This window comes from Symphalangus syndactylus, chromosome 5 (assembly GCF_028878055.3).
Source record: "Symphalangus syndactylus isolate Jambi chromosome 5, NHGRI_mSymSyn1-v2.1_pri, whole genome shotgun sequence".
NCBI lineage: Eukaryota > Metazoa > Chordata > Mammalia > Primates > Hylobatidae > Symphalangus > Symphalangus syndactylus.
This window is the reverse complement of record NC_072427.2, coordinates 38269375-38296162: the sequence shown is the minus strand read 5'-3', so window position 1 is coordinate 38296162 and position 26788 is coordinate 38269375. Positions and strand designations below refer to the sequence as shown.

The window sequence follows — 26788 nt, the reverse complement described above, 5'->3', positions numbered from 1 at the left end:
AATCAAAACCACAATGAGAGACTACTTCATGCCCACTAGGATGGCTGTAATTAAAAAAAAAAAAAGAAAAACAGAAAATAACAATTGGTGACAAGAATGTGGGGAAATTGGAACCCACATAAATTGCTAGTGGTAATGTAAAATGGTTCCACAGTTGCTGTGGAATACAGCTTGGCAATTCATCAAAAAGCTAAACATAGAACAATTATATGACCCAGCAGTTCCACCTCTAGGTATATATCCAAGAGAATGGAAAACATATGTCCGCATAAAAACTTATAGATGAACATTCATAGTGGCATTATTCATAATAGCCCAAACGTAGAAAGAATCCAGAAGTTCACATTGGACCATAAATAGGAATGAAGTACTGATAAATGCTGCAGTATGGATGTGCCTTGAAAACATGCTAAATGAAAGAAACCAGACACAAAAAGCCACATATTCTATGAAATGTCCACAATAGGGAAGTCCATAGAGACAGGAAGTCAGTGACTTAGTGATTGCCAGGGACTGGAGGAGAGAAGGAAATTGAGAATGACTGTCACAGGTACAAGGTTTCTTTTTAGGGTGGTAGAAATATTTTGGAACTGGGTTGTTACTTTAAAAGGGTGAATTTTATTTTTTGTGAATTTTATCTAAATTTTAAATGTCAAAGAGAAAAATAGAAAGCAAAGAGTTTCTCTGTGATGGCCTATGTTTAGTTGCTTGGATAGATAGGATGGGCTTCAGCAGAAGAAAAGAGAAGACACGCTTAAACCACATTCCATTTCGTAGAAGACTACCACAGCTAGGAAAATTTGTATTTTTATTTACTTCAAGGGACATTTATTGAGCTCCTGCTTGGGCCGTGATCTCTACCAGGTGCCGGGATAAATCCCTGTGCTGGATAACTTCATGATCTAGTGGAAGACAAATTCATGAATTAGATTTGATTCATTATGTTAAAAACTATAATAAAGCTGTGTAAACAGTGCTGTGCAAGGTTGGATGATGTGGGAAGCTAACAAAGCATCAGAGAGGAGATGATATTTGAGCTGGGCTTTGGAAATACCTTGATATTCACAAAATGAAAGTGGGGAGAAGATTGTCCCAGCAGAGGGAGGGACACCACCATAGGTGTCTAAGTGTGAGGCAGCTTTGAAGACTAATGGTTGGCCCAAAGTGAAGCTAGAAAAAAAATACAGGGAGCATCTCAAATGCGTACCAAAACGCGTAGGTATTACCCTGTAGCTAAGGGATATGCTTGGAAGGTTTGACATGTTGAAATCTGTATTTTTTTCTAAGACAGTTCTGTTGAGGTGGGTAGTAGGAGAAATGAGACTGAGGGAGAAGCTTAGAAGCTAGCTATTAAATATTGATTGATTGATTGAGATGGAGTCTTGCTCTGTTTGCCCAGGCTAGAGTGTGCAGTGGCACAATCTTGGCTCACTGCAACCTCCGCCTCCTGGGTTCATGCAATCCTCCCACCTCAGCCTCCCAAGTAACTAGGATTACAAGTGTGCACCACCATGCTCAGCTAATTTTTTTGTGTGTTTTTAGTAGAGATGAGGTTTCACCATGTTGGCCAGGCTGGTCTCAAACTCCTGACCTCAAGTGATCACCTGCCTCAGCCACCCAAAGTGCTAAGATTACAGGTGTGAGCCACCATGCCCGGCTTTTAGAAGCTTTTTAGTAATATTATTATAAAGTAGGCTCTTCCCTTATTTTTCTCCTCCCTTTCCCCATCCACCATTTTCTCATCCCCCTTTGTTCAGTGTCACCCTCTTCTAGAACAGAAATGTTAGCTGCCCATTAGTCTGCCTGACTCACATAGGTAGAAGTGTCTAGGCATGTGGTTAACCTCCATCCTCTTCACTGAGCATCCAGGCTGGGCTGGCATCAAACAGTGCCTCCTTCCACCACTGGTCATCTTCACTAGCATTTCTAGAAAGCATCAGGGGAGCCACGTCCAAGTGAAGGGTCCATGTGAGGCTCTTGTGAGTCCAGGTGTTTGGTGGGGTAGATGATTGTCCCTATTCATAATGATTCTTTTTAGTACCACCATAATGATGTGCATATGCCAGCCAGACAGATAAGTAAATAGTAGAGGCTGTCTTATGTCTTCATTAAGTTTTATGGTTAAATAGAGTCATAAGAACTTGCAGAAGACATAGACTTTTATAAGTGGGATTTTGTAATGATGAGCTGTTAAATTCAGGCCTTTTTGCCAAGAAAGTCTGTTTCCATCTTAAGCAAATCCACTTTAGTCCTTCTTATCATCGGGGACCCCAGGCCAGGCCTCACAGCAAGGATGCCCCTTCGTTGTCTTCTTGCTCATGACTCAACTGGCCACCCTCTTTCCATTGTCCTCCCCACATCCTCACTGTGGCATTCCCATTGATCCCCATTTTTCAGCTACAAACCTAATGGAGAAAGCCAGCATCTGTCCCCCACACTAGGGCACAAAGGCCCTTTTCCTAGAGCTGTGGCTTGCCACAGTCCTACCTCTCTATTGGCCCGGAACCCTGGCATTGTTACAGTGCTCCTACAAGGGGCACTGTGTTTTGAGTATCATATGCATTCCAAATGAACTCTAGGATAAACCACCTGTTCCTAATTGAAGGAGACTGCCCCTATATGGCAACATTTTCTCTCTCTCACCCTCTTCTTATGCTGCTTTCTTTGATCAAGAACAGGAAGAAAGAAATAAGAGACAAAGTAAAGATACACATAAGTTCTGAATACAGTTGTGCCTTGTGGAATGTGAAAGTTATATTTTTCCCCAGCTTTATTGAGGTACACTTAACAAATAGAAAGTATATATATTTAAGGTGTACAATGTGATGTTTTGATAAACATATACATTGTGAAAGGATTACCACAATCAAGCTAATATATCCAACCCCACACACAGTTACTGTGTGTGTGTGTGTGTGTGTGTGCGTGTGTGTGGTGATAACACGATCTACTCCCTTGGCAAATTTTAAATATGTAATGCAGGATCATTAACTATACTCACCATGCTTTATTTATCTTATAAAAGTAAGTTTGTCCCCTTTGACGAACACCTCCTCATTTCCCCCACCCTCCAAGCCCCTGGTAACTACTCTTCTACTTTGCTACTATGAGTTCAACTCTTTTAGATTCCACATATTAAGTGAGATCATGCAGTTTTTGTGTTTCTATGTCTGACTTACTTCACTTAGCATATTCATCTGTCTGAACCTTCAGGTTCATATGCTGTTGCAAATGACAGGATTTCCTTTTTTAAGGCTGAATAAGATTCCATTTTGGTGTGTGTATCCATCCATACCACATTTTCTTTATTCATCTATTGACTGATCCTTGGGTTGTTTTCCTATCTTGGCTATTGTGAATAATGCTGCAGTGAACATGGCAGTGCAGATATCTCTTCAGGATGGTGATTTATTTCCTTTAGATATACACCCAGAAGTTGGATTGCTGAATCATAGTGTAGTTTTATTTTTAGTTTTTTGAGGAACCTCCTCCATGCTGTTTTCCATAATGGCTGTACCAATTTACATTCCCATGAACAGTGTGTAAGGGTTCCCTTTTCTCCACATCCTCACCATCCCTAGTTACCTTTTGACTTTTTTGTAATAGCCATCCTAACAAAATGTGAGGTGACATTTCATTGTGGTTTTTATCTGCATAAAAATAATATTTCTAGAAGACATTTGCAAATCAGATTATATCTTCCCATTGATACAATAGTTGATTTTCACACATTTCTAAAAGCCCTTGACCCTTCTATGTTGCTCAAAAACCCAATCTATAAAATAGATGAATATGAAGCTATTTTGGTTTGGTCAGAGGATGGGAGATTTAGATCTCCATCCCCTTTCCCACACACCTGCATAAAAGAACTGAGAGTTCCATAGATTATAGTTTGAAAACCACTGATGATAGCCCAAACAGTCATTCTGTAAACCTGTGTTAATCCCAGAGCTTGGTACTGGGGATGGAGAATGAATAAGATGCTCTTTCCACCATTAAAGAGCAGCTACTCTAGTCAGGGAGGCAGACAAGTAAGCAGTCATATATGCAGATCACTAAACTGCAGGTAATATAAGTGATACGAGACTTGATGGCCTGGGCTCTCAGAGGACCACAGTGACTATCATTTTAACCACTCACATAAATGGGTATTTACGATATGGTATTTAATGATGTTTGTAGCCATATAAATTCTATAATTAAAGTGTGGCCAAGGTGCTGGGGAAACACAGAGGAGAGAACTCAGTGGAGGAGATGGGGGCTACCAGGGAAGCTCTGCAGAGGAGGGGAGACTGAAGGATAGCCAATAAGAGTTAGCCTCGGAGAGATTTGAGGCCCCTGCAGGGAGTTCAGTATGGCTGGGGTGTTTGGTCAAGTATTATGAGATATAAACCAAGGGCCACATTTTGAAGGATCTTTATACCCCATGCTTAAAGATATTTGTAGGGGAGAGAGGATGGGGAGACTGAAAGAGTTTTAAGCAAGAGATCAACATAGCCAGATTTGTGTTTTACACTGTGGCAGGGCTGTGGAAGATGGATTAGAAAGGACATTGAAGCTGTAGTTCTGATCAGAAATTGGAGGGGTTTGGACAGCCTTAGCATGTTTGAAGGGTATTTAGGAGATGGAACTAACTGCATTTGGTAAGTAACTGGATATAAGGGAGGGTAGGGAGGTAGGGTCAGGGATGAATCACAGGGCTTGGGCAGTCAGGTGCATGGTGGTACTCTCCTGAGATGGGGCACACGGAAAGAGAGGCATGTTCAAGGGATGAGATGATTAGCATTCTGTTCTTGGGAGATCACCGACCACCTCATTCAAAACTATATTCATTCCTGCTCCAGATTCAATTATGAGTTTAACAACTAGACTCTAAGTTCCTAGACATTTTATTTCTGTCTTCCTAGTACTGCACCTAACATCCTATAGGCTCTTGTAAATAGTCATCAAATGACATTTATGCATAAATCTCAACACTTGTTTTTTCAAGACCTCAGAAATACAAATCCAAAAAGTGACACAGAATATATGATGAGGAGATACTTAGCTAATAGATATGGTTCTCTACCAGAATTCAGAAGTCTAAGCCTTAACCTTTATGGTTTACACAGTGTTTCCTGTCACATTCTTTCCCCACAACACTCTATTTTACAGACAAGGAAACTGAGTGACAATCAAAGGGTAAGGTTCCTTACATTATACTATCATTGATTTGAAGAAAGTACAGAGTGACCACTGAACATTTTGGCATCAAAAGAAGAGGTTTTTTATAAAGCTGTGAAAGAAGACAACTTAGCATTGCAGACATGCCCAAAGGGCATACGTATTTTGCATCTCAGTTCAGTTTTGCTGTCTGTATGAATGACCCCACGTCTTTCAGTTAATTGAATTCTATTCTGCGTACTCTGTTTAATTTGGCATGGAGGAGCGTGAATCCTTTTAGAAAGATTTCTATTGAGATACAGTAAGTTTGGCTCTTAAATGTGTTATCTTAAAAAATTCATTCATGTAGAGTCACTCATTCCTAGGCAGGGTGCCTGAGAAGCCACTGGGCTATGAAAATAGCTGGTGCTGGGGGGTGGGGGATGCTGATGGCAAGAATGATTGCCTAATAATACCTCCCAGAAATTCAAAAGCGGGGTTAGGCCAAGCGCAGTGTCTCACGCCTGTAATCCTAGCACTTTGGGAGGCCAAGGAAGGCAGATCACTTGAGCTCAGGAGTTCGAGACCAGGCCTGGCAACGTGGTGAGACCCGATCTCTACAAAAAAATACAAAAATTAGCCAAGCATGGTGGCACGTGCCTGTAGTCCCAGCTACTCGGGAGGCTGAGGTAGGAGGATCCCTTGAACCTGGGAGGTGGAGGTTCCGGTGAGGCAAGATCACACTACCGCACTCTAGCCTGAATGACAGAGTGAGACTGTGTCGCAAAAAAAAAAGAAAGAAAAGAAAAAAGAAAAAATGGGATTAACCAACTTCAGAGGAAATAATATCCACTCATCTTTTACCTGAGAGACTTTACCATGACTCTGGCTTCTGAAGTTAGCAAGAAGTAAAAGGAAATCATCCCCCTCCTATTCCCAGCATCCCAAGGATGGCGTGTTCCTGTCACAGCACATAACTGTGGGTGGTTAAAGGGAGACAGGACCTGCAGACCCACAGTGTCTGACCACAGAGATTAACTCCAACCACTCCCACAAACCGGTTTTTGTGATGTGGGATTTCATGGTGCGTGCAGCTCGTATTAGTTAATGACTGAGGCATTAGAAACTCAGTAAGTTAATACAAGCATATGCACACAATGGTCCTGTCCTTTCGGTGATATTGTCAACTAGACCTGTGTTTCAAAGTGTTGGGAATATATAATTGAGATCCTGAAAACTGATATTCCTCTTTTATGTAAGGCAATCTTTAGAAATCTAATACCTTCTTTGAAAAGTCCAGTGTGTTTAAATTAATTCAGTTTGGCTGGTTTGAAAATTGAAAATAGGTTAGCATTAAGGCCAGGATTCCTTTAGTAATTACTTTTTCTATTGGTAATAACTGTTTCTTTAGAAATGACATTAACATTCTACCAAAACACAGCAGTAATCCAAAAGTTAATGTTCTGTTCATTTATAATTATATTTAATTCATATTTATGAGTTGTCAGAAGGGAGGAGTAAGAAAGAAGTGAATACAAAATGTTACAGAAGAAACAAGTTATAAGAAAATTTTTTCCTCATAGTCTGAAGGATATACAAAGTCACTTGAAGTAAAAAAAATTTTTTTAAACACACAATTATATAAAATTAGATTTTATTAACTATTGCTGAAAAAAAAATCTGTATTTTTATTATTTCCAAGTGCACTGAGTGAATTCAGCCAATAGACCTTATCTATTTCTTCTTTTTTACTAACCAAAATATTAACATAAACATCCCCATAATTTTGATTTAGTAAGTCAATTAGATTTGTGGGGATTTTTTAACCAGGAAAAATTCTGCATCTTTAGGCAGTCATTGAACAAGTAGCTTTGTGTTATTTCCTTTGAATTGTCCATGAAGCCTGATGTATTATTAATGAATTAATTTCTTGGTGGTGGAGGCCTGTAAATAGCAGTCTGTGAATGGGCAGTTGCCTGGTGGGGCCAGTTTTGGCTGCTGTCATTTAACATGTGTTGCTGTATTGTGAAGTCTTACCCAGCCATAGGACAGTGCTCATTTAATCCACCATGATGGGACCTACACACCCTGAGCCCAAGTTGGATGCCAGGGTCAGTTACCCAGCAGCTTGGGTTGGGGGCACTGCTCTGCTTCACTGCCGAGTTGCTGTAATCGTTTTGCCGGCTGTTAATTTTCTCTAAACCAGGGAAAATGTGTATGTGAGCAGTACAAATGTTCTCAAAAGAGATTCCAAACTGGTCGGCTGGGGTGTTGCCTCCATTCCAGAATGGAGGCAGCATTCCAGGGAGTGTAAATTCCTTCCTTCCTCCTGGAAATGGAAGCGTCTGGGCGCACGAGATCCCTGATGTTTTGAGGTCCAGAGTAGCAGATGGCATTATGATTTTCCAAATCCTGATGAACATTCTAACTGAACTTGTTCATTTCACAGTATGTAGTTCTATTTTTTTCATTTCCTCTTCTTCCCTCCCTCCCTCTTTCCCTTTGTTCCCCTCATAGTAACTAATTTTAAACTGGTGTAGTGTCTCCTTAAACCAGCTTTAAATTCCCTTCTGTCTATTGTATGAAACCAACTATAGCACAGTTTCACGTATAATTCTCAGCCTTTGAATTGCAGCTGAAGCAGCCTTTGAATTTGTTTAAAAATGTGTAAGCAAATACAGCCAATACTCATACATGCAGCTACTGGTAGTTCTGTTTCCCCTCTTATCTATAGTGGCAGTGCAGGTGGCAAATGGCAGTAATTATTTTAACTAACAGTCGAGTGAACATTCAGGAGGACATACAGTGTGGTGATGTGGACTTTGGATTTACAGTGGGTTCTCAGAGTCTGACTTGATAGTGTTATGGCTTGTTGGTTTTTCAGGACACGGACCTGCCAGGTTCTTGTACTTCAACAGTGTGTGGATGTGGTTCAGATGTTTCAATCTTAACTCTTTATCTATGAAAAGATCAATTTTTTTTTCATTTAGGCACCTATTAAGGGTTTTTTTCTCTCCTAATTTTTGTTTTGTTTTTAATATAGTTTATTATCTACCTTTAAGAGTGTTTTTAATCAGCACTTTTGTAGAACCAGGTGAAATGCCAGTGTGTATATTAACATTATAATTTAGGTACTGGATCAAACATGTATAGCTGGACTTTTCCTGAGGAAAAAAGTTGACCTGACCAGTGTATGAAATGCAAACACTGTATAGGAACAAGGTAAAAGCACAGGCAGGAATTGCTGAATAATTACCTTTAGACCAGCCTGAGCAGGAGACTTCCCACGAGGGTGAGCTCATTTAATGGTTCCTAAAACTCAATCTTGTGGATGTCACTGGTCATGCTTGATTATTTGCAGCAGTGTTTTATGAAAAGCAGTAGAAATGCATTGGGAGGCTGCAGAAAAAGAGGACAATAACGGGTTTTACTTTTGTAAATGAAATCCCTTCGGTATGAGACAAGTATGTTTTTTGCTGCTCTGCGTAAGCCACTGAAAAGGGAGATGTATGTGGATGTTAGTGTGTATGTGTGTACTGTTCATGTAGGCACCTCTAAAAAATGTGTGCATTATGGCTGATGACCAACAAGAGACCTAAAATAAAAAGAGAAAAAAGATGCTCATTGGCTTTGGAAAGGAAGCAATTATAAATACAGTTTAAAAGATTAATCTATTTTCCATTTCTCCATTAAAAATGGGCTATTAAAAAACAGTTAGAGGGCCGGCCATATTTCATTTAACTCACCTATTTTCAAGAAATGTTATAAAACACCAAGATCTTTACCATATGTTTACAACATTTGTAAGTAAATATAAATCTTTTAAATGACAAAAAAAAAATCCAAGCAGACTAAATGAAGAGTCCATTTTGACATTAATGACAAAGATCATTTCTATTCTCTTTTATCCCAATACTGAAGAACTTCCAAAACACATTAAGGAAAAAAAGAAAATAGGAAAAAAAATCTCTATAATCTCAAATTTCAGTTACCCAGAGACAGATTCCTTTAGACCTGTTCGTTTATATTTTGTTTTTTATAAGCCATCTGGTAGTGATGTTCACTTGGCTAACAGCTGGTTCTCCTTGATTAAAGGGTTTATGGGTAGGAAGGCCCTTTCAGTGGCAAAAATTCAGGCCTTTACCTTGTGGTTCCAGGCCCATCTGAGACAAGTTAAATGAGCTGCTACTGTCAGCCCAGACCCAGTGGACAGAACGTCACCCCAAAATGTCACGCCTGGCAGACCAGAGCATGGGGTGACCCAGTGTGGAAATTGAATCATCTTTCACTTTCTCTGCTCAAGACTTGATGTGGAGTGGGATGAGTAAAAGGCAGGCTTTCTGTTCTCCAGCTGAGCGGAGTTAGAGGCTTTCTTCTCTGGTATGTCATCTGCCAGCCTTCATAAGTTCAAAGCCTCGCTTTCACCCTGATGTTTTCTCTTGTAACACACCGAGAAGTAGGTCAGTTCTATCTGCATCATGAAATCAAAAATACACTTAGAGTCAAAATACTGATTGTTCCTTCATGGAGTGGCCACATTTTAAAATAAACTCAATGTTTTAACAAGCATTGACTGAATTTGTACAAATCTGCTGTGTAGTTATGGCTACTCACACTCTAAACGAGACTCATTCTCGGACCAGGAGCACCTATTCATCTCTTTCCCATTTTTCTCCTTCTGATGACATGTGACTGCTTTTTTCTTCCCTGTCTATATTCTGTTACAGCAGATATGTACAGATATGAATATTGAGGACCTTTAAAATATTAAAATGTAGCTGATTTCCCAGAATCTCACATTAGTTTACACCTTGGACAGGTTGTTTTTGGTTTGAAGATTAGCTTCTATAGAGATCCTTAGAGGTGAGGGTCCAGTTTTTTTCATTTGTTTGTTTTTTAGATTTTTTTTTTTTTAAACTCGATTTTCTCCCCAAGCAAGTACAGATTTGCCCTATGGGTTCTGCCATTTGTCTCATAAAGATGCTACTCTAAGGTAGTGAACAGTGGAGGATCAGAAACCAATTTGGGGTCTGACAGGCAAAACGCTATCCTGCTGGGCATCAAGCCCCTAGAATTACAAATGACCTTTGATCCCAGCACCGAGGATAGAATGCAGTGATCCAATAGAGCTTTGCCAATTAGTATGAATCCCAGTGCCTAAGAGTAGACATTGTTGGGCCAGGGCAAAGGAACGTCAGACATGAATTAAAAGATTTACTTTTAAAATATAGAGCGTGACTCTCAATATTGGTCAGACTACAGGTGATTTTCTGATGTTGAACACCTGTTGGCTTGGTGGCTTGACACCATAAGTCTAGAAGTGGGCTATTAAAAATCAGTTAGAGGGCTGGCCATATTTCATTTAACTTGCCATGCTGGTTTAATCCAACCACAGTACAACTGACCTCAGAATTCACCAATGCAGCCAACACCTTGAGATATTTGAGAGGTTGTCCCATCTTCCTTTGCTTTACTGCCAGTACGCATAAGTTTTGAAGGAATGTCTGTTTTGTATAAGGAGAAGGGAACAGGACCCAGACTACAACATTCAAGGTCCCTCCCACCCTCAGGTGCTGTCTGGGAGACAGGAAAGAAGAAAGTAGGAGAGCAAAGAAGGTATCTCACACGCTGCAGACTCTTTTACTTTACGCCCCATGACCCTAGTTTGTGAACTCGCGTCTGCCAGCCAAACTGAACCAAAACCTCAGTGCCCCCCTGTTCATCCTGAGTGCCCAGCTTTGGCAGTCTCACGTGGCCACTTCCTCCATCCTGCAGGGCTGGTTATTAGGGATGTACATCTTATCCCTCTGAACAATACACAAATTCTTTGAGGATATGGATTAAGTATCAGCCATTCCACAATGCCAGGCTCATTGCGTTCCACATGGTAGATGCCCACAAAAGCTGTTGAATGAATGAATGAATAATGAATGATTGTATCATTTTTACACAGTATTTTATGTTATGCCTTATCAGTGTCTGAATTTACCACCACATTATTGTCAGGTCCCCCGTCACCTTTAATTATGAATTATAGGCAAAAATGTAGTCCTCAGGAATATTTTTTTAAGCAAAGGCCCTTAACTTTTTTCCAGTTGAGTATTTATGCTAGCCTTCTCCCTTATACAAGCAGAGTTCTGCTAAGAATCTAGGCCTCATCTAATTGTTTAGAAATAGTCCCTGTCCCTTACCTTTTCTTTTTAAACTTTCTATTTTGACGTAATTTTTAGATTTACATACAGTTGTAAGAAATAATACTGAGAGATCCTGTGTACCTTTCACCCAGTTTCCCTCAACATTAGTATCTCATAAGTATAGTACAGTATCGGCTGGGCGCAGTGGCTCATGCCTGTAATCCCAGCACTTAGGAAGGCTGAAGCCAGTGGATCATGGGTCAAGAGATGGAGATCATTCTGGCCAACGTGGTGAAACCTCGTTTCTATTAAAATTTCAAAAATTAGCTGGGTGTGGTGGCGCACACCTGTAGTCCCAGCTACTTAGGAGGCTAAGGCAGGAGAATCGCTTGAACCCAGAAGGCAGAGGTTGCAGTGAGCTGAGATCGTGCTGCTGCACTCCAGCCTGGTGACAGAGCAAGACTGCATCTAATTAAAAAAAAAAAGTATAGTACAGTATCTATACTGTAGATAGAAAATTGTCATAGATACAAGACACAAACCACTGATCTTATTCAGATTTTACCAGTTTTACGTGCACTTTTATGGGGGTGGGGAGTTGCAGGATGGAGAGTAGATTAATGACAGATTATTCTAAAGCCAAGATACATTATAGTTTCAAAAAAAGAATATTCATTGAATATTAAAAGCATTTTTCTCATTGATGCTTTCTGTATTTGGAGTGTCCAGCTTACCTGCCTGCTCTCAAGGTCACTAAATGTACTTATTGGCACACTTACTCTGTAAGTGAACTAGTAGCAGCTGTGGTTGGAATTGGACCTCTTCCTGCCTTGTCTTCTCCACCACTCTTTGAGTGTGCAGGTACACACACACACACACACACACACACAATTTTCTGCTACTTGCCTTTTTTTATGCCTGAGTACCTTGCTGACAAGTGCTAATAACAAAATACCCAGAGAGAGTCCAGTTGAAGTTAACATACATTAAGCATTCTGAACTTGTCCTTTTGCTCATAGATTGTGAATAATTAATAATTAAACAGTTTCAGTTGTAATGGGTTGACCTTCTTGAACTGTTCATTATTCACAAGGCAAAGGCATCACTCAAACTTTTTCCTATTGTCCTTCACTGTTCTCTAGCATGCTGTGTGCTTGTGTTCCAGTTGTTTAGCAAAAGGGGCTGACCAGATAGTTACTGAAACCTCTGAGGCTTGGAAACTGTCCTCCTTGATGACCAGAATTGCTTACTAAAATGGTTTATGGCAGCTGTTTTTATATAACAGTTGCCTGCTTGATAACAAGACCCAGCTTGTGTCCCTTCAGCAGAACTCTAAAGTTGATTTGAGACTAGACTCTCAGATTGAGGCTTTTGGTTAAGGTTGTGTCCACTGCTTCGTTCTTTACCTCTGTGCTTAGAAGTTCAACGGAAAAGCATCTGGAAAAAAAGCTCTTAAGGTGAAGTATGGCACCCAAGGTCTTAAAGAGAGTGACTTTCATTAACAATTTAGAGTCAGTGTCAGCCAGTACTGAGAATTAAGAGTAACTGCTTCTTCAACCCACATTTATATTTTTGAAATATATTTCTCCATCTTGCCAGAACCCATATTTCATAGAGGGCATTTTTGGGAAGTAGCAGCAACTACTTTACTAGAGTCTCTGAACTCCTCGGGATGACTAGATACTTTCCCTTCCTGTGAGCTACAGTGAAACTGGAGCTCAAATTTACTGTATGCCTCCCTCCTCACAGATTTGAATTAGATAACAAAATAGGCAGGTTCTTGATCTTTCATATCCTGATCAAAACTAACTTTGTAATTTTATTTGCTTTAAAAAGAGAAAAGTGTACTGTTAAGTTCTGCAGTGCAGAGAACACTCTCAGGTATATTCCTTTGCTTTCCTTTGGAGTGTTAACAGCTTGCATACTTCTGCGGAGTTGGAGGCTCTCAGAAAACACCTTTGCCCAGTGTTTATGTGTGGCATTCTCACCATCTCCCTACCACTCAGTCTTCTGCATCTCAGAAAATTCTCCCTTGAGGGATGCAGGAGACATGGATTTTAAAACAAAAATAAATATCTGGCATTGTGCATGTGAGATTAGAATTTCCCCCATATCTTTAATGAGTGATTCTTTCCAGGGACCACTGAGATGAGAATCCCCTGGCCGTGGTTCTGCAAAGTCGACTTGGGCTGGCATTTTCAGAAGGGAAATAAATTATTCATGGGTACCACCCAGTGTTCCTTAGTTTTATAATATGAGGAACTTAACAGGCTACAATATCAGGTCTTAAATAACATTAACTACCCATGCAAGATGTCACATTTCCTCATTTTGTTTCTCATCCGTTTTTAAACGGCCTCTTCATCAAGTTGCTGGTGTATAATTCATTAATTTACTTTTGATATCATACTTTGAGAAGAGGCCCACATTAGCATCATGTTTTATACCAGGTCTTTGTAGAAAGCCAGTCCAGAATTTTAACCCTCTTGGTAAATATTGAACCACATTAAGATAGCAGGCTTTTGTTTTCCTAAATATTGCATTTTAGAGCAACTACTACTCAGATACTTTCAGTACTACACCCTCAAAAAAAATCCATGAAGTGATGACTTAGAGAAGCTTCCTCACTGATCAGAGTCCATCATTTTTACACCTCAGACTTTGAACTATCTTTTTACTAATAGTTTTTGAGACAGTAAAATGTCATTTCTTGAATTGGGCCTTGTAGAATCTTATAGGCTTGGTGATATATATGGCTTTCCTAAAACAGGCTGCAGCTGAAATTGATATCATGTTTTATTTTTGCTCTTCAAACCGATGGGACTTTTGTGGCCATTTTATATACCTTTATTGAGGACTTGTCATGCTATTTCGTGTCTTGTTTCTTTTGAGTGGACTGTTTCATCAGCCACCCATCCACCCCCGTTTTTCATGTCGTCTCTGTGTAATGCCTGCATGTAATCCTTTGAACTTGGCAAGATTTTATTGCACTCCATTTTTCCTTTGTTTTCTTTTCCTCTTAGCCTTTCTTTACTGATGAGAATTTTAATTTTAGAATTGCTAACCATCCCTTCTTCTGGATGAATAGATTAAATTTGAAGAGGACAGATATGCAAAAACCAAGAAACATTTTGTTCATGTTTCTTTTCTTGTAGCCTCTTCGGGGTTTTTTGTTGTCTCTTTTTTGTTGTTTTTGTTTGTTTGTTTTTTGGCTGCCTTGACCCCCTTAGTTCCTTTTGATTTAATTGTATTTTCCAGCAGTTTCCAATTGTTTGAATTGGAAACAAAGCCTTAATAAGAGTTCTAGTTAATTTTCTGTCTTGTAATTACCGATCTCATTTTTCTGATAATTGGCCACAGCAATTATATGTATATTTACTAATCACATAGGAGGCTGTGCAATTGTATCTATCTGCCACCATTGATAATGACACGCATATTGCAGAGGTGCTTTTATCATCTTCTTTTTTCTACTACATCAAAGCTATTTCCTCTCGTTCTCAATAATGAATACATGCATGCATTTGACACAGTTGTATGCTAGAGAAATTGTTTGGCTCCCACCAAATGCTGCATGCTCTGAGTTTCTTGCCTGCAGCGCTGGAAGGTTGTATGTAATGATATATTGCTCATCCAAATGGCCAAAGCACTCCAAAGCACAGTGAGATTAAAATAAGTCATTCCTTTGTTAATTTAAATAGGTGCATGTATCATACTTTGCAGGGCACTTTGTGTAGGGATGTCAGGGTGGAAAAAAGCCGCCGAAAGGTATTTTTAATAGCAAATGAGAATAGATGAGAATGGAGTCATTTGCAGCTGCCTACTTTATGTGGCTCTCTTGTTCCAACTGTAGGTCTAATGAGATGACTGTTAAAGTACTCTGCAGTGTAATTTCATTACATCCTGAGCTGTTACACTATAAACACAGTGGCGCTCTCTGTCATTGTTGGAAAAACTCCTAAATTCTTAAAGCCTTCCTTTGCAAATGGTAATGGGGTTTGCTGTCTGTGTTACGTGGTGGTGGTTGTTTGTTGCTGTGTAGTTTTCTGCTTTTTTGACTGACTCCCACCTCCATCCTAGTTTTGGTTGGTGGTGAAGTTGGGAGTTTTTCATTGTATCCTTAATTCACTGGCTTTCTCATATGAGGAGTCTGCCTAGACTGGCAAATAGGCTGAAATTCCTTTTCAGGAAACAACTTCCCCTATAAAAGCCTTTCTATTAAAGTAAAAAAAAAAAAAAAAAGAAAAGAAATTTTGATCCAAATTATTCTATTAAGGGCAAACAGTAAAGAGCAGTTGAATATACAAATAAATGTAAATAAAAAGGAAAGTGTAAATAAATAGCAAATCCAGTAAAAGAAACAAAGGTCAACACAAGAATAATTTCACAGCTCTTTGTTAATTACAAGACCATTTGTGTGTTACTTAAATAATCATTAATTTCTCATTTACACTTTCCCTACCTTGTCTCCTACCCTGTGGCTATCATTGTCCTTTTTTCACCTCCCCTCTCTCAGCTCTCATGTTTCTCACCATTGTAAAATATGTGTGGCTTTAAATTTGGCATTTTTACCTAAATGTGTGGAATAGGGTAAAGACAGTCTTTTTAATTGGGTGAGGCCTTATTCTCGTTGTATCCCTCTTTATACTGCTCCTTCACATGGGTGGGTGGGGAATATAAAGAAAGAGAAGGGAGACTGTTGTGACTTTTGGTGACATGTTTTTCCTCCATCCCAGGATTCGCCCGTCCTTCCAGTTGGAGAGTTCTCGGAGCCATTTGTACATTTCATCACTCAGTGGTGAGCCCGTTTACAAACATGCCATGCCCTCAATGTAAATGATACATGCCATTAACTCGGCAGCTCCGTGAGACCTTATGGCTCTCCCTGCTTCCTTTTGGAGACAGGAGGGACTTCGGGGCCTTGGGCAGATGGGGCAGCAAAGCTGAAGAAATTGTTTAAATTATGTAAACGTTATTTACACAAAGGGTAATAAGCATACTTCAGAGCCTTTTTCCTGATTTAATAAACTGCTGAAAGTCATGATACTTCTTTAAGCACAGATGCTGTTGCTATCCTTTTTTAAAAAAAGAAATACACAATTGTATAGCCCCTATTGAACAGACGTACAAAGCTTATTTTTATTAATGTAACCTCAAGTTACCCATAAAACTGTCTGTCACTTAGTGGAAGCAGCATAGTTTATTAATTCATCGGATTTTCAGTAAATAACTTTTATCTTTGGTTGTATTTTAAATGCAATACTGGGGTCCCATTTCAATGAATTTTGACATTTGGAAGACTATGAAAACAGTTCAGCCCATTTTAACCCTTAAAGAACTGAGAGGAGCCACAGGGGCCCTCAGAGCCTCTAGGCAACTCCTTGTCATTTTATATCTGAAGAAACAGGCATTTTACTGCCAAGAGTTCTTTGCCAGCCTTCTGCCTTTTTCCTCCTAGCAGAACGCATATGTCTTTTAGAGGAGGAATTCAGGAACATAGGAATCATTGTCCTCAAAGCAGGAGACAAAACCAACCGCAGCTCCTTCTTAACTACGTTGGTCTTCTTTCCCTCCTTCACCAAAGTCCAGAGTCATGTCCTCTGGTGGAAAATGAATGGGCAGACCCCATCAAAAGAAACCCTTGGTTCTGTGGTGTGGCAAAATAATGTTATCAGGATTCTTGCTAACCAAAATCGTTGCGTGCCATCCCCTTCCCCTCCCACTATGATCTGTCTGATGATTATGCTAAAGGGAAACCAAGAAATATTCCTTAATATAAATGTCAAGCTTTGTCACCTTTTTGACTAAGTGTAACATGTTACCTCTTAATAAAAATGTCTCATGCAGTTTATATTCCATAGAAAATATATGTGAGGAAGAAATTTTTCTCCCCAATTAAAAAAATTTTATTAACACTATTTCTATTTATTTAAAATACTTATATAATATTGTGTAGCTTTTAAAAACTATTTTTACTCTGAAAACATTTTATTTCCAAAGCATGCCATGTTGGAAAAAAAGCGTACATGTTGATTAAACACTGGAATCCTGAACTGTTTTGAAGCTCCTTAATGATGTTAGAACCATTACCCAGAAATATATATCCCTCTTAATTTCCTTTATATGGAATTCCTAAAACACATGGTAATGTGTACCATGTGTTTTACACATGGTAATGCCTCATTTTGAAATGCAAAAATTGAAACACAAACCATGCGATTCCTCTACTGCCTGGAGCGCCTGGTTTGGGCATCACCCTCTCTGCTCCGGAGGAGATGTTGGATTTGTGACAGGATCGCAGTGCTAATCTTATCTCGCTGTGTGGTCTGAGACCAACCTCGGGGTGGGGCTGGTCTGAGCAGCAGGGAGAAAAGTGGATAAGGCTTCACCTCCATCCTGTCCAAAAAATTAATCAGCTGTTATTTAAAAGTTTTATGGAGACAGAGGGAGGGATAACCTGTATTCAAATTTCCACAGATGTCAAGCCAAAACAGAAATGATAGTGGGTAATAGCCTTGTTTTCCCAAGAGATACAGCTACTTTGGAATGTCAGATTAGGACTGTTACCAACTCCACTGGCGAGACAGCTTGAATTAGTTGCTAATGGATGCAGTATTTGAGAGGTGCATATGGTTATTTATAGGGAAGGCAAATGTCCTCGATGTCATTAATGGTTCATAACTCCGATTCTTGTTTACCAAATGATCATTAAATCTATTTTTAAAAAAAGTATTGTCAGCAAATGCAGAGATTATAAGAAGAGTTTTCTTCTTGCTTGTTAGAAGAGTGCCTTATAAAGAAAAAAGCATCCGTGTGATTTTTCCAAGTGATAGAAGCAGCAATCTCTTTTCATGACTATCCTACGGACACTCTGAGTTTAGAACAAATAAGGCCATCAAGTAGGCAGCTGCCCACAGTCACCTCCATCCCATGTGTGAGTGCTTCATCACATAGCTAAGTACATGTTACAGCTACTAATTATATCTATTGCGTGGAAGACAAGAAATATTTTGCATGAAGAATGCGATTCTTTAAGCAGCTTAAACAAATTTAGCTGTCCCACAGCGGTTTAATGAATTATCAACTTGCCTTGTTGCCAAAACAAATGCAAGTCAAGATAATCTACAGCAACACACTTGTAATTTTGTAGCATTATCTAGATTCCTGACCTGTTTTATATACTTCTTGTCATTCGGAATAACAGTGAAAGAATGAGATGTATTCTCATTTGACTCTACAGTCATGTTTCTTTCCTTACTGTCTTATCCCAATTACCAAAAAAAAAAGTATATTCTCTAAATTTAAGTTTGAAATAAATTGATAATTGAGTCAATAAGAGAATATTGCTGCTTTTTTCACATTAGCTTCAAAAGTAGAATTAGGATACATTTAATTTAAATTCATTATTTGTGTTGCAAAATATTTTTTAAGTGAAAAAGTAAGAAAAAACTTTTTGTTTCTTACTCATAATGTCCCCCAGAAATCTGATTAAGTAAAGACCAAAATAAAAGAAAGGGAGTATATGCTAATACTTTGGCCAAGAATTGAACATGATGTATTTTGAAAACATTCAAATTCCAGTACAAATAGCCATTGGTAGAAATTATAGCAAAAATATACAAATGACACAGATAATAGAGGGGTTTTTTTCTCTCCACTACAGTATGCGAAAACAGCCAAAAGAAAGGCCAGCACCTGAAGAATTGATGGTAAGTGAATTTTTATAGTTACATTAGAATTCTCAGTTATATATTTATGTTTAACATTCTGTTTAAAAGTCCAGAATGGAATTTAAAACAGCCATAGGCTCTGAAAAGGCAACATTATTTACTTTATTTGGGTAGATGTTTTTGAAGCTCATATCCTCAGATAATAGTTTTTACTTTTTAAAAACCCACCACCTTTTTGAAAGTTAATGCAGAACTCTTTTCATTTGTCTCATCAAGGGTCACAAACTTAATGTAGGTTACTCTTTATCCTCATTTGCTATTAAACCTTTTAGAATTCAGAGGATTGGTAACAGAAGATCATTGGTGCAATAAGTTTTTAGTGCAATTCTGCAGAAAATTTCTGAATATGATATGGAGTCTTAGATTCATGTAGAATGAAATTAAACTGGCTGCAAAAGATCAAGTTAATGTGAATCTTTGGTCTTTCCTCAGAAAGAGACAGCTACAAGGCTGTGAGTGCTGTGTTCTCAGCTCCAAGGCAGCTTTCTTTGATTGCAAATGACAGTTTTTAGTCAAGCAGGGAGAGGAACAGAGATGCTCCCTAACAATTCCCAAATGGTCATTTGTTTAGTGCAGATTGTTGATTTGACAACGCACAAGCTGTTAGAATAACATTAGGATCGAGCATTAGTAAATAATAATTATAGTCTGTTCTTTCTAATGTTTTGCATACCATTCCCTGCCTTTGGATTACTACAGTCAGAGCAAATTCCTACCAATTTTCTTTGACCTTCTTTAAACAATATGCATTTTACAGATACCAGTTCAGAGGTTTTTGTCCTTTGTATTCCAACCTAATAAACAGTTTCAGTGCCCCAACTTCTGTATAATATGGATTTCATCCTCGAATATAAAATAACAGTACGTTTCCGTTTTGCATCATGAATGCTTTTCAGGAAGGTACTTTCCTCCTTCATGTTCCCTGGAGCAAAATCTCAGTTTTCAGGGTAGTTTCAAGTTAAAGATCACCCCTAAAAACCTCTGCAATTTATAACTCTGCAGGTTTCATGTCTAGAATAAACTGGCGTCTTTTTTTGGTCTCTTTGATGGTTGGGAAATTCTTGCAGTTAGTCACATTTGAGAAAACTTGGAACAGGTTCTAGAGATGGAGACCCATTTACCTTGTGCATTATTATGCTATGGCTGGATAGCTCAGCTATTAAAACAAAGGAATAGGATTTCATAAAACAGATATTTGTTTGTAAATGCATGTTTCAATGCTGCAATGAGTTGGCCACTTATAAATAAAACACCTGCAGATCACACATACGCCCATAAATGTATATGGATGTATATGTTGGTAAGGAACACCACTCCAGGGTGGCACATCATAAAGACAAGGCTAAAGGGTGAGTACTTTCAGTGCTTTGAAAGCAAGTGATGTGTGTGTGTGTGTGTGTGTGTGTGTGTGTGAGAGAGAACATAGGTATTTAGATATATCTCTTTACAACTCTATACCCTGTTGTGTGCTGTCCCACATTTTAAATTAATAAATATCAATAAATCAATAAAATACTATGAAAAATGTAGTCACAGGAAGCACCATTCCATACTTAATTTAACATTATTTCTAGTACTGCTCACTGTTTGATTTTAAATGAATGCATTCCCAGAGGTATAGCAGTGGTGAGGCACCACTGCTTTGGCAGGGCTCAGTGAGGAGGCAGGGAATAATAGACTATATGTGAAGCTGCTGTGGTCAGAGAGTGAGCCCTGCCTGGACTTTGGGCAAAAGATTGGGCCCAATAGAGGATGGGAAAGAAAGTGCGTTTTCCTTTGTCTTAAGGAACTTGAGCCACATCCTAGGGGCCCAATCTTAAGGAACCAGCCTCTTTATTCCTTCCAGCATATTAATGGCTTTAATTTTTCCTTTTCTCTCCCGCCTACAACCTATTTGATGGTGCTCCCATCTGGAAGCCGAGAGCCTCCTCTTGAATGCATGAACTGTAGAGCCCATTTGTCACTCTGGGTGGGGGCCCATGCCTTTCACAAAAAGAGCAGTTTATCTCCCAAGCATGGTAACTCCAGCCAGCAGGGTACCAGCATGGGCTACATGGGCCGCTTCAAGTGAGGCCTGCAGGATTGTCAAGGTTTCCCTGTAGGCCTCCATTTCCAAATCGAAGAAAGAAAATTAGAGATGGGCAGCTGGAAATACTGGAAGTTATAGAGATTCACTATTTGGGAACTCTTATATGAACTCCAGGTGTGACCTTGACCAGTGAACACAGCAAGTCTCAGCCTAAGTAAATCAGAATGTAGGACTGGTGGGCTAGATCACCCTTCCTCCTGGATCTGGGCCATGCAGAGTGGGCACTTAGGTGATGAGGTCACTGTTTATACCAGAATACTCCTTATCGAATCATAAAATCATCATCTTGGCAGTTTTTGACCATGTCAGTCTTAAAGATTAATGTAAAACTCCAGGTTAGACTTCTGAGACCATTAAAATCTCAGTGTTAGAACTCATTTAGTTGTTTAGATATTTTATCCCCTCTACTTTGTGTGGTTGTTCTTATGATGGTTTTCAGTTTTTATATCCTAAGTGGAAGTATTTTAAAGTTGGACCAAGAAATTCCTTTAATGCTTACATTTTGTGGAGGCCAGGATACATTTCAGCTGCTGTGGTTTTCTGGCATGTAGTCATTAAGCTACATCAGAAGTTCTCTCAAAAGTTTTATCAGCATCTGCATCATCCTAAGAGATTTCAGAACCCATTAAATAATTGAATTTGGTAGTTGATATACCATTGTGCACAGTCTTGTTCTAGACTCAGCAGAAGATATAGAGGAAGCCACACAGATAATCTTTTGGGGCTATAGCAAGTATACAAATAACTAGAATGAAGTAACTAGTATAAAAGAACTGCAGGGTTCTGTGGAGATCCATTTGGGGAAATGAGGAAAAACTGGGTAGAGAAGGTAGCATTTGAAAAGGGCCTTTGGAGGATGAAGTGAATTTTAATAGAGAGCTTTGAAGGGGCCATTCCAGGCAAAGGAAACAGGATGGGCAAAGCATGAGTATATCTCTGTCTCAGACATTTTCAGAGCGATGTGAAACCTCTAGTGCCTGCTGGAACAGAAACCCTTTTCAACATTGACCTGGTGGAGTTCAAATAGGCAACATATTCACCACCAGCCGGGCAATCTCTTAAGACATTCCACTTCTATACAAGGAACCCTGGGAACAGCACACTTTTCCACATGGATCTTTTTTCTTGAGTGAATTCTCTTGAACGGACTCCCATTCATGTATAGGGAGGTCCCTCATCCTTGGGAAAGGTGTGACTTTCAGTTCTTTAAGAGCCTATTGCAGAAATCAGGAGTCAGCTTTAAACCCTGCTTTAAAGGTAAACTAAGCGTGCAGGCAGCCAAGAACATTCAGCATACCGACACAAGACAGGTAGAACCCCACCCCCACCCCCACCCCCGCCCCCGCCTCCGCCTCCGCCTCCAATTCTTTTCCTGTGATAATGATTCCATTATTAAAGAATCTGCTTTTAAATCACGCTGCTGCAACTCCCAGGAAAGACCTGTGTCAGTGCTGCCTCACCAACAAACTTACGGACAAATTTTCGGACAGTGGAGACCCTGAGGAGGTAGCAGACAGAATGCTCAGCAGGCCTTCAGACAATGCAGGGATTCCATGGCTTATGTGGGAAAAAGCCAGCCCCTTGCCAGTCAGAAAGGATTGATGGGACTGCAGCAAGAGGGGAGACAGCGATAATGCAAAGATGGTAGAGAAATTTCCCTTAAATGTCAATAATCAAATTGAAGGATGCAAAAACATAAAAATCAGACCCTTAAACTCAGGGACAAAGACAACCTAAGATGAGAGCATTAAGATGGGGGTTCAGGTTGGTTTTGCTATTCAATTTCTGTGTTTAAATATTTTTAAATAAAAGGAGTATGTGAGATATTACTGTATAGACCATTTGCTTCTCTAAACCACAAGGAACTCCTTCTGAGGAATTAATCATCCTTCAGAGTTATTTGGTAGCTAAGTTCAGGATGTGACTTAGCAGGGAGAACCTCCACCACATCCCTTCACTGTGTAACCTCAGCCACCTCCCCATCCCCTCTCCACTTCAGTGTCTTTATCTGCAAAACCGAGGGGGCAGCCCTTGACCAATGGTCTGTGACTTTAGGAAGTCAGAGCCCCAGAAATTACATCTGAAGTTATCTATGCATGTGGAGATGTGCCTTTTCATCCAAAAAGAAGAATTCATGACTGCTACATTTTTCAAAGGGGACCCTGACCCTCAATGATTGTTAAGCTCCCTTGCTTCTGTCCTTTAGAGTTACTTGGCCAGGAGCTGACTGTAGGGAGGGAAGTGTTCACTCAGCAGGAGAGTGCTTGCTTGAGGGTGGGGGTGGGGTGCTTTCTATGGGGTTCAGCAGGGCTTTGCACCAGCCGTCAGGCAGCCCTTTAACCTCCCTGTCTAGCCTGATTGTGGGCCTTAACTTGAGCGGGGACGGTGTGGGCTGTGGGCACCCACACGGTTACAATTTGGGCTCGGAGTATGGTAGATCTTTCTATGCATTTAGAGTGTTTCCAGAAGCTTTCAGTGTCTAAGCTCTATTTAATGGAATCTATGCATAGTAAGTAATCAGGTCAGAAGAAGCAGCATCCCGGTTTGAGATCAATCGCTGGCTAATACTTTATCTAGGCCACTTTATTATCTCATGCTGATCTGATTCCCATTCTCCCCCTCCTTTGTAACATGCACTTGGGCTGTGGTAAAAGTACGTATCACATACATATTAAAAACATATACCCATTCTATCTGTATGTAAATGCGTGAGGCACAGCTGGATATTGCAGAGGAGTTTGATTTACTAATAGTTATTATCTGTTCTAGCTGTTCAGTGGCAGAGAGAATTTCAGAGAAACAAGCTGGCGAAGAAATTGTCTTTATGCTATTACTATACTGCTTTAGTAATTGTTTAAAAACATGGGTTTTCTCCTTAGGTTCTAGTAATGCCTGTTATTTTGTGCATCTCCTTGTACATTCCAGAGTAGGGCATCCTTTAAAGGCGTTTAGCATTTCCTCAGGTTTGGTTTTCAATCCAGGCACCTAAAAAGAAACACAGGATGCAGTTTGCAATTGAAATTTGACATTTTGCTTAGACAGCAAGTAAATAGTGGCATTAGAAATACAACAAGCTGGCATGGGTCCTAGAAGGCGGGGTATCAGTTAAAATCAGAATAGTGCTCTTGGATTTTTTTCCTTCATGTCATCCCAGCAGCTGCAAACTTGAAGGCATCTCATTTCTCAGCTAAGGCTTTATGTATAAGAGGTGGTAATGTTTGGGGGCTAATAAACACCAAACTGCTCTAGAAAAATCTGTTTAAACATTTAATTACTTACTAAGAGATGTTAACTTGTTTAACTCCTCTAAATTAAATTGTCACTGGTAGCTTTTCTGCTTTTCCAAACCTGATTGTAGTTACATTTTCAGATAGTATGGTTGGTTGTTCTCTCAATTAATCAAGGTATATGATAAATTGCACATCTGCGTGGTCCGTTTAACAATCAGGGTAACCATGATGTTAGATTTTTGTCTCTCCAGCACTCAAATTCCAGTGTGACTTTGGGCTTCACACCAAATGGCTTTGTTTCATTATTAGACCCAAATCTTCTGATCACTGTGAAAGACAAAATGCACTAGACAATTAAGAAGATGATTTTATTTAGGGCTATTGCAGTAGGGAGAGTGTTTATTAATGAGGAATGGCTCAACGAAAAGGGAGGGTTCTGAGGTCTTACGAAGGCAGGTAAACAAGGGGGTCACCAGCAAGTCTTAGAGAAGTCACGAGGAAAGATGGAAAAGGATCTTACCTCTGTGAGAGCAGGGTGATCCTTTGTGGTTAGCAGAAGGGTAGGGGGATTTCTTACCTGTTACTGTTTACTAGAAGCACGGGTCTCAGATCAATTCGAAATGATCACCACATTCTACTAAACGTGCCAAAGATAAGTTTTGGTTTACTTTGATCCGGGGCTTACCCGTGCCCTGAGCGCAAATATGAAGAAAGGTGTATTTCCATAGCCCCCTTAGAGAGTGCTCATCCACCCTGTGCTTGCAAAAATCTAAGCTTTTTAAAATACTAATGATGGTTAATAAATTGTGAACTTGGATGTAGTTCACTACAGTTAGCTATTGCCTGTGTCATATAAAGTGTGTTTTAAAATGAGCCTTTAGGGCCAGACTCCTAATGTGTCTGGCCACTCATTCTTGTAAACATCATTTTGTTTTCAGTTGTTCATTTGGAAGTAGCTTATTAGCTATGCCGCCCAGAATTTGCAGTGAGAAATACTGGCTGGGATTGTAACTTCAACTGAGTATTTCCATCATGCACAAAAGTCATCACAACAGCAAGGGGGCCCCACGTAGGGTCCAGCTGACGACCATGGAATTTTTTTTTAAGTTCTGAAGGCCATTAAAATCATCTGTTTGTGTCTGCTTATAAAGAGGAACCCACTAGTAAAGAAGTTGATTTTAGCTTTTTAATTGCACATAATTACAACGGCAGAATCACTGTCTGGATACTTGAGATCGCACTAAATCAGACAGCTTTAATTTGAATTTTTGATGACACATTAGCACTTCAGCAAGAACAGAGAGATTATAACCCTAAGAAAACAGGCTTTGTTTTTCCATAGATGTGACCACTTAATCTTTTCACAAGACTTTAGCAGATAAATATGTGTGTGTATGTATATGTCTTTATATACATGCACATAGCAAGAGAGATATAGATAAAGTCTGTAATTCCTTGATCATGGTGATCTGACAGTTTTAATTTCGCAGTTAAGCATAACTTTTTTCCTCCATCAGTCAAGTCAGATCTATTAGTATGATGATGACTCGCCTGTTTAAGATTGTAGTTATTTGAACTCATGTCTGTAATGCCTCTTTCGTGTTTTATTGGACTGTCATCTTCCTAGTGTCTTGTTTCAAGGCACAGTGAAGCTGTGTAGCATTCATTGAGCACAGGAAGAGTTTGGTTATCTTGGATGCAGTAAAGTGGATCAGTTGGGCTGCTCTTCAGTGCCATGCCAGATTTGCGGCAGCGGGAGGCTAAGGTGGCTCTTTAAAGTATGTTACACTTTAGTTCCTCATTGGCCATGACTCAGCTCATTAGAACTTTCTGTTATTTGGGTGGTGCCCTCTCCCCTCCCCTGGAAGGTCTTGGTCCTCCTCCCTGTGGCTTTTCCCTACTCTCGCCTTCACAGTTGCTTGCTCCCTTCTCTGAAGCCCTTCTGCATGTATTGTGTCTAGGTTGGAGCAGCATTTAATTATATATTCATCTTATGACCACAAGTTAGTCCATGTAGTACAGCGGCTCTCAACCCTAGCAGCTCATCAGAGTCACCTCAGAGGTTTAAAAGGCGAAAGAAAAAAAATGCCTGGATCCCAACCCAGATCAAAGAAACTCTGGCCAGGGAGAAGGTACTTTTTTTTTTTTTTTTTAACCTTTAAAATTCTCTAGATGATTACAAGGACAGCCAGAGGGGAAACTTACTGGTTTAATACCTTTTTTCTTCCACTAGATTGTAAGTTCCTTGAAGGAGGATCATGATCTTATAATTCAGTGCCTATCCTAGTCTACTGTCATTTAGGCAAAACAGTGTTGGTTGCACATGCTATTCTCTCTAATCCAATCCAGTAAAACACTGTACAGATAAAGTAGACACTAAACAGACAGACAAACAAGACATGTATCTGGTTCTCCAGGAACTCAGAGTAAAGCTAAAGAAGCTAATCCAAGAACAAGCAATCC

The 26788-nt window shown here is 39.6% G+C and overlaps 1 protein-coding gene across 8 annotated transcripts in view; it reads left to right on the top strand.

The window, feature by feature from the left end:
- Positions 1-26788, top strand: part of MAP2K5 (mitogen-activated protein kinase kinase 5) — a 260015-nt gene that overhangs the window by 206447 nt on the left and 26780 nt on the right. For all 8 annotated transcript variants that reach the window (XR_010120698.1, XM_055278008.2, XM_055278010.2 and 5 more), the window contains 2 exons: positions 16013-16074; positions 18940-18985. Coding sequence is in view for 7 of the 8 variants with exons in the window: in XM_055278008.2 (XP_055133983.1) it covers positions 16013-16074; positions 18940-18985 (108 nt within the window). In the remaining variant the exon portion in view is untranslated. The remainder of the gene's footprint in view (positions 1-16012; positions 16075-18939; positions 18986-26788) is intronic.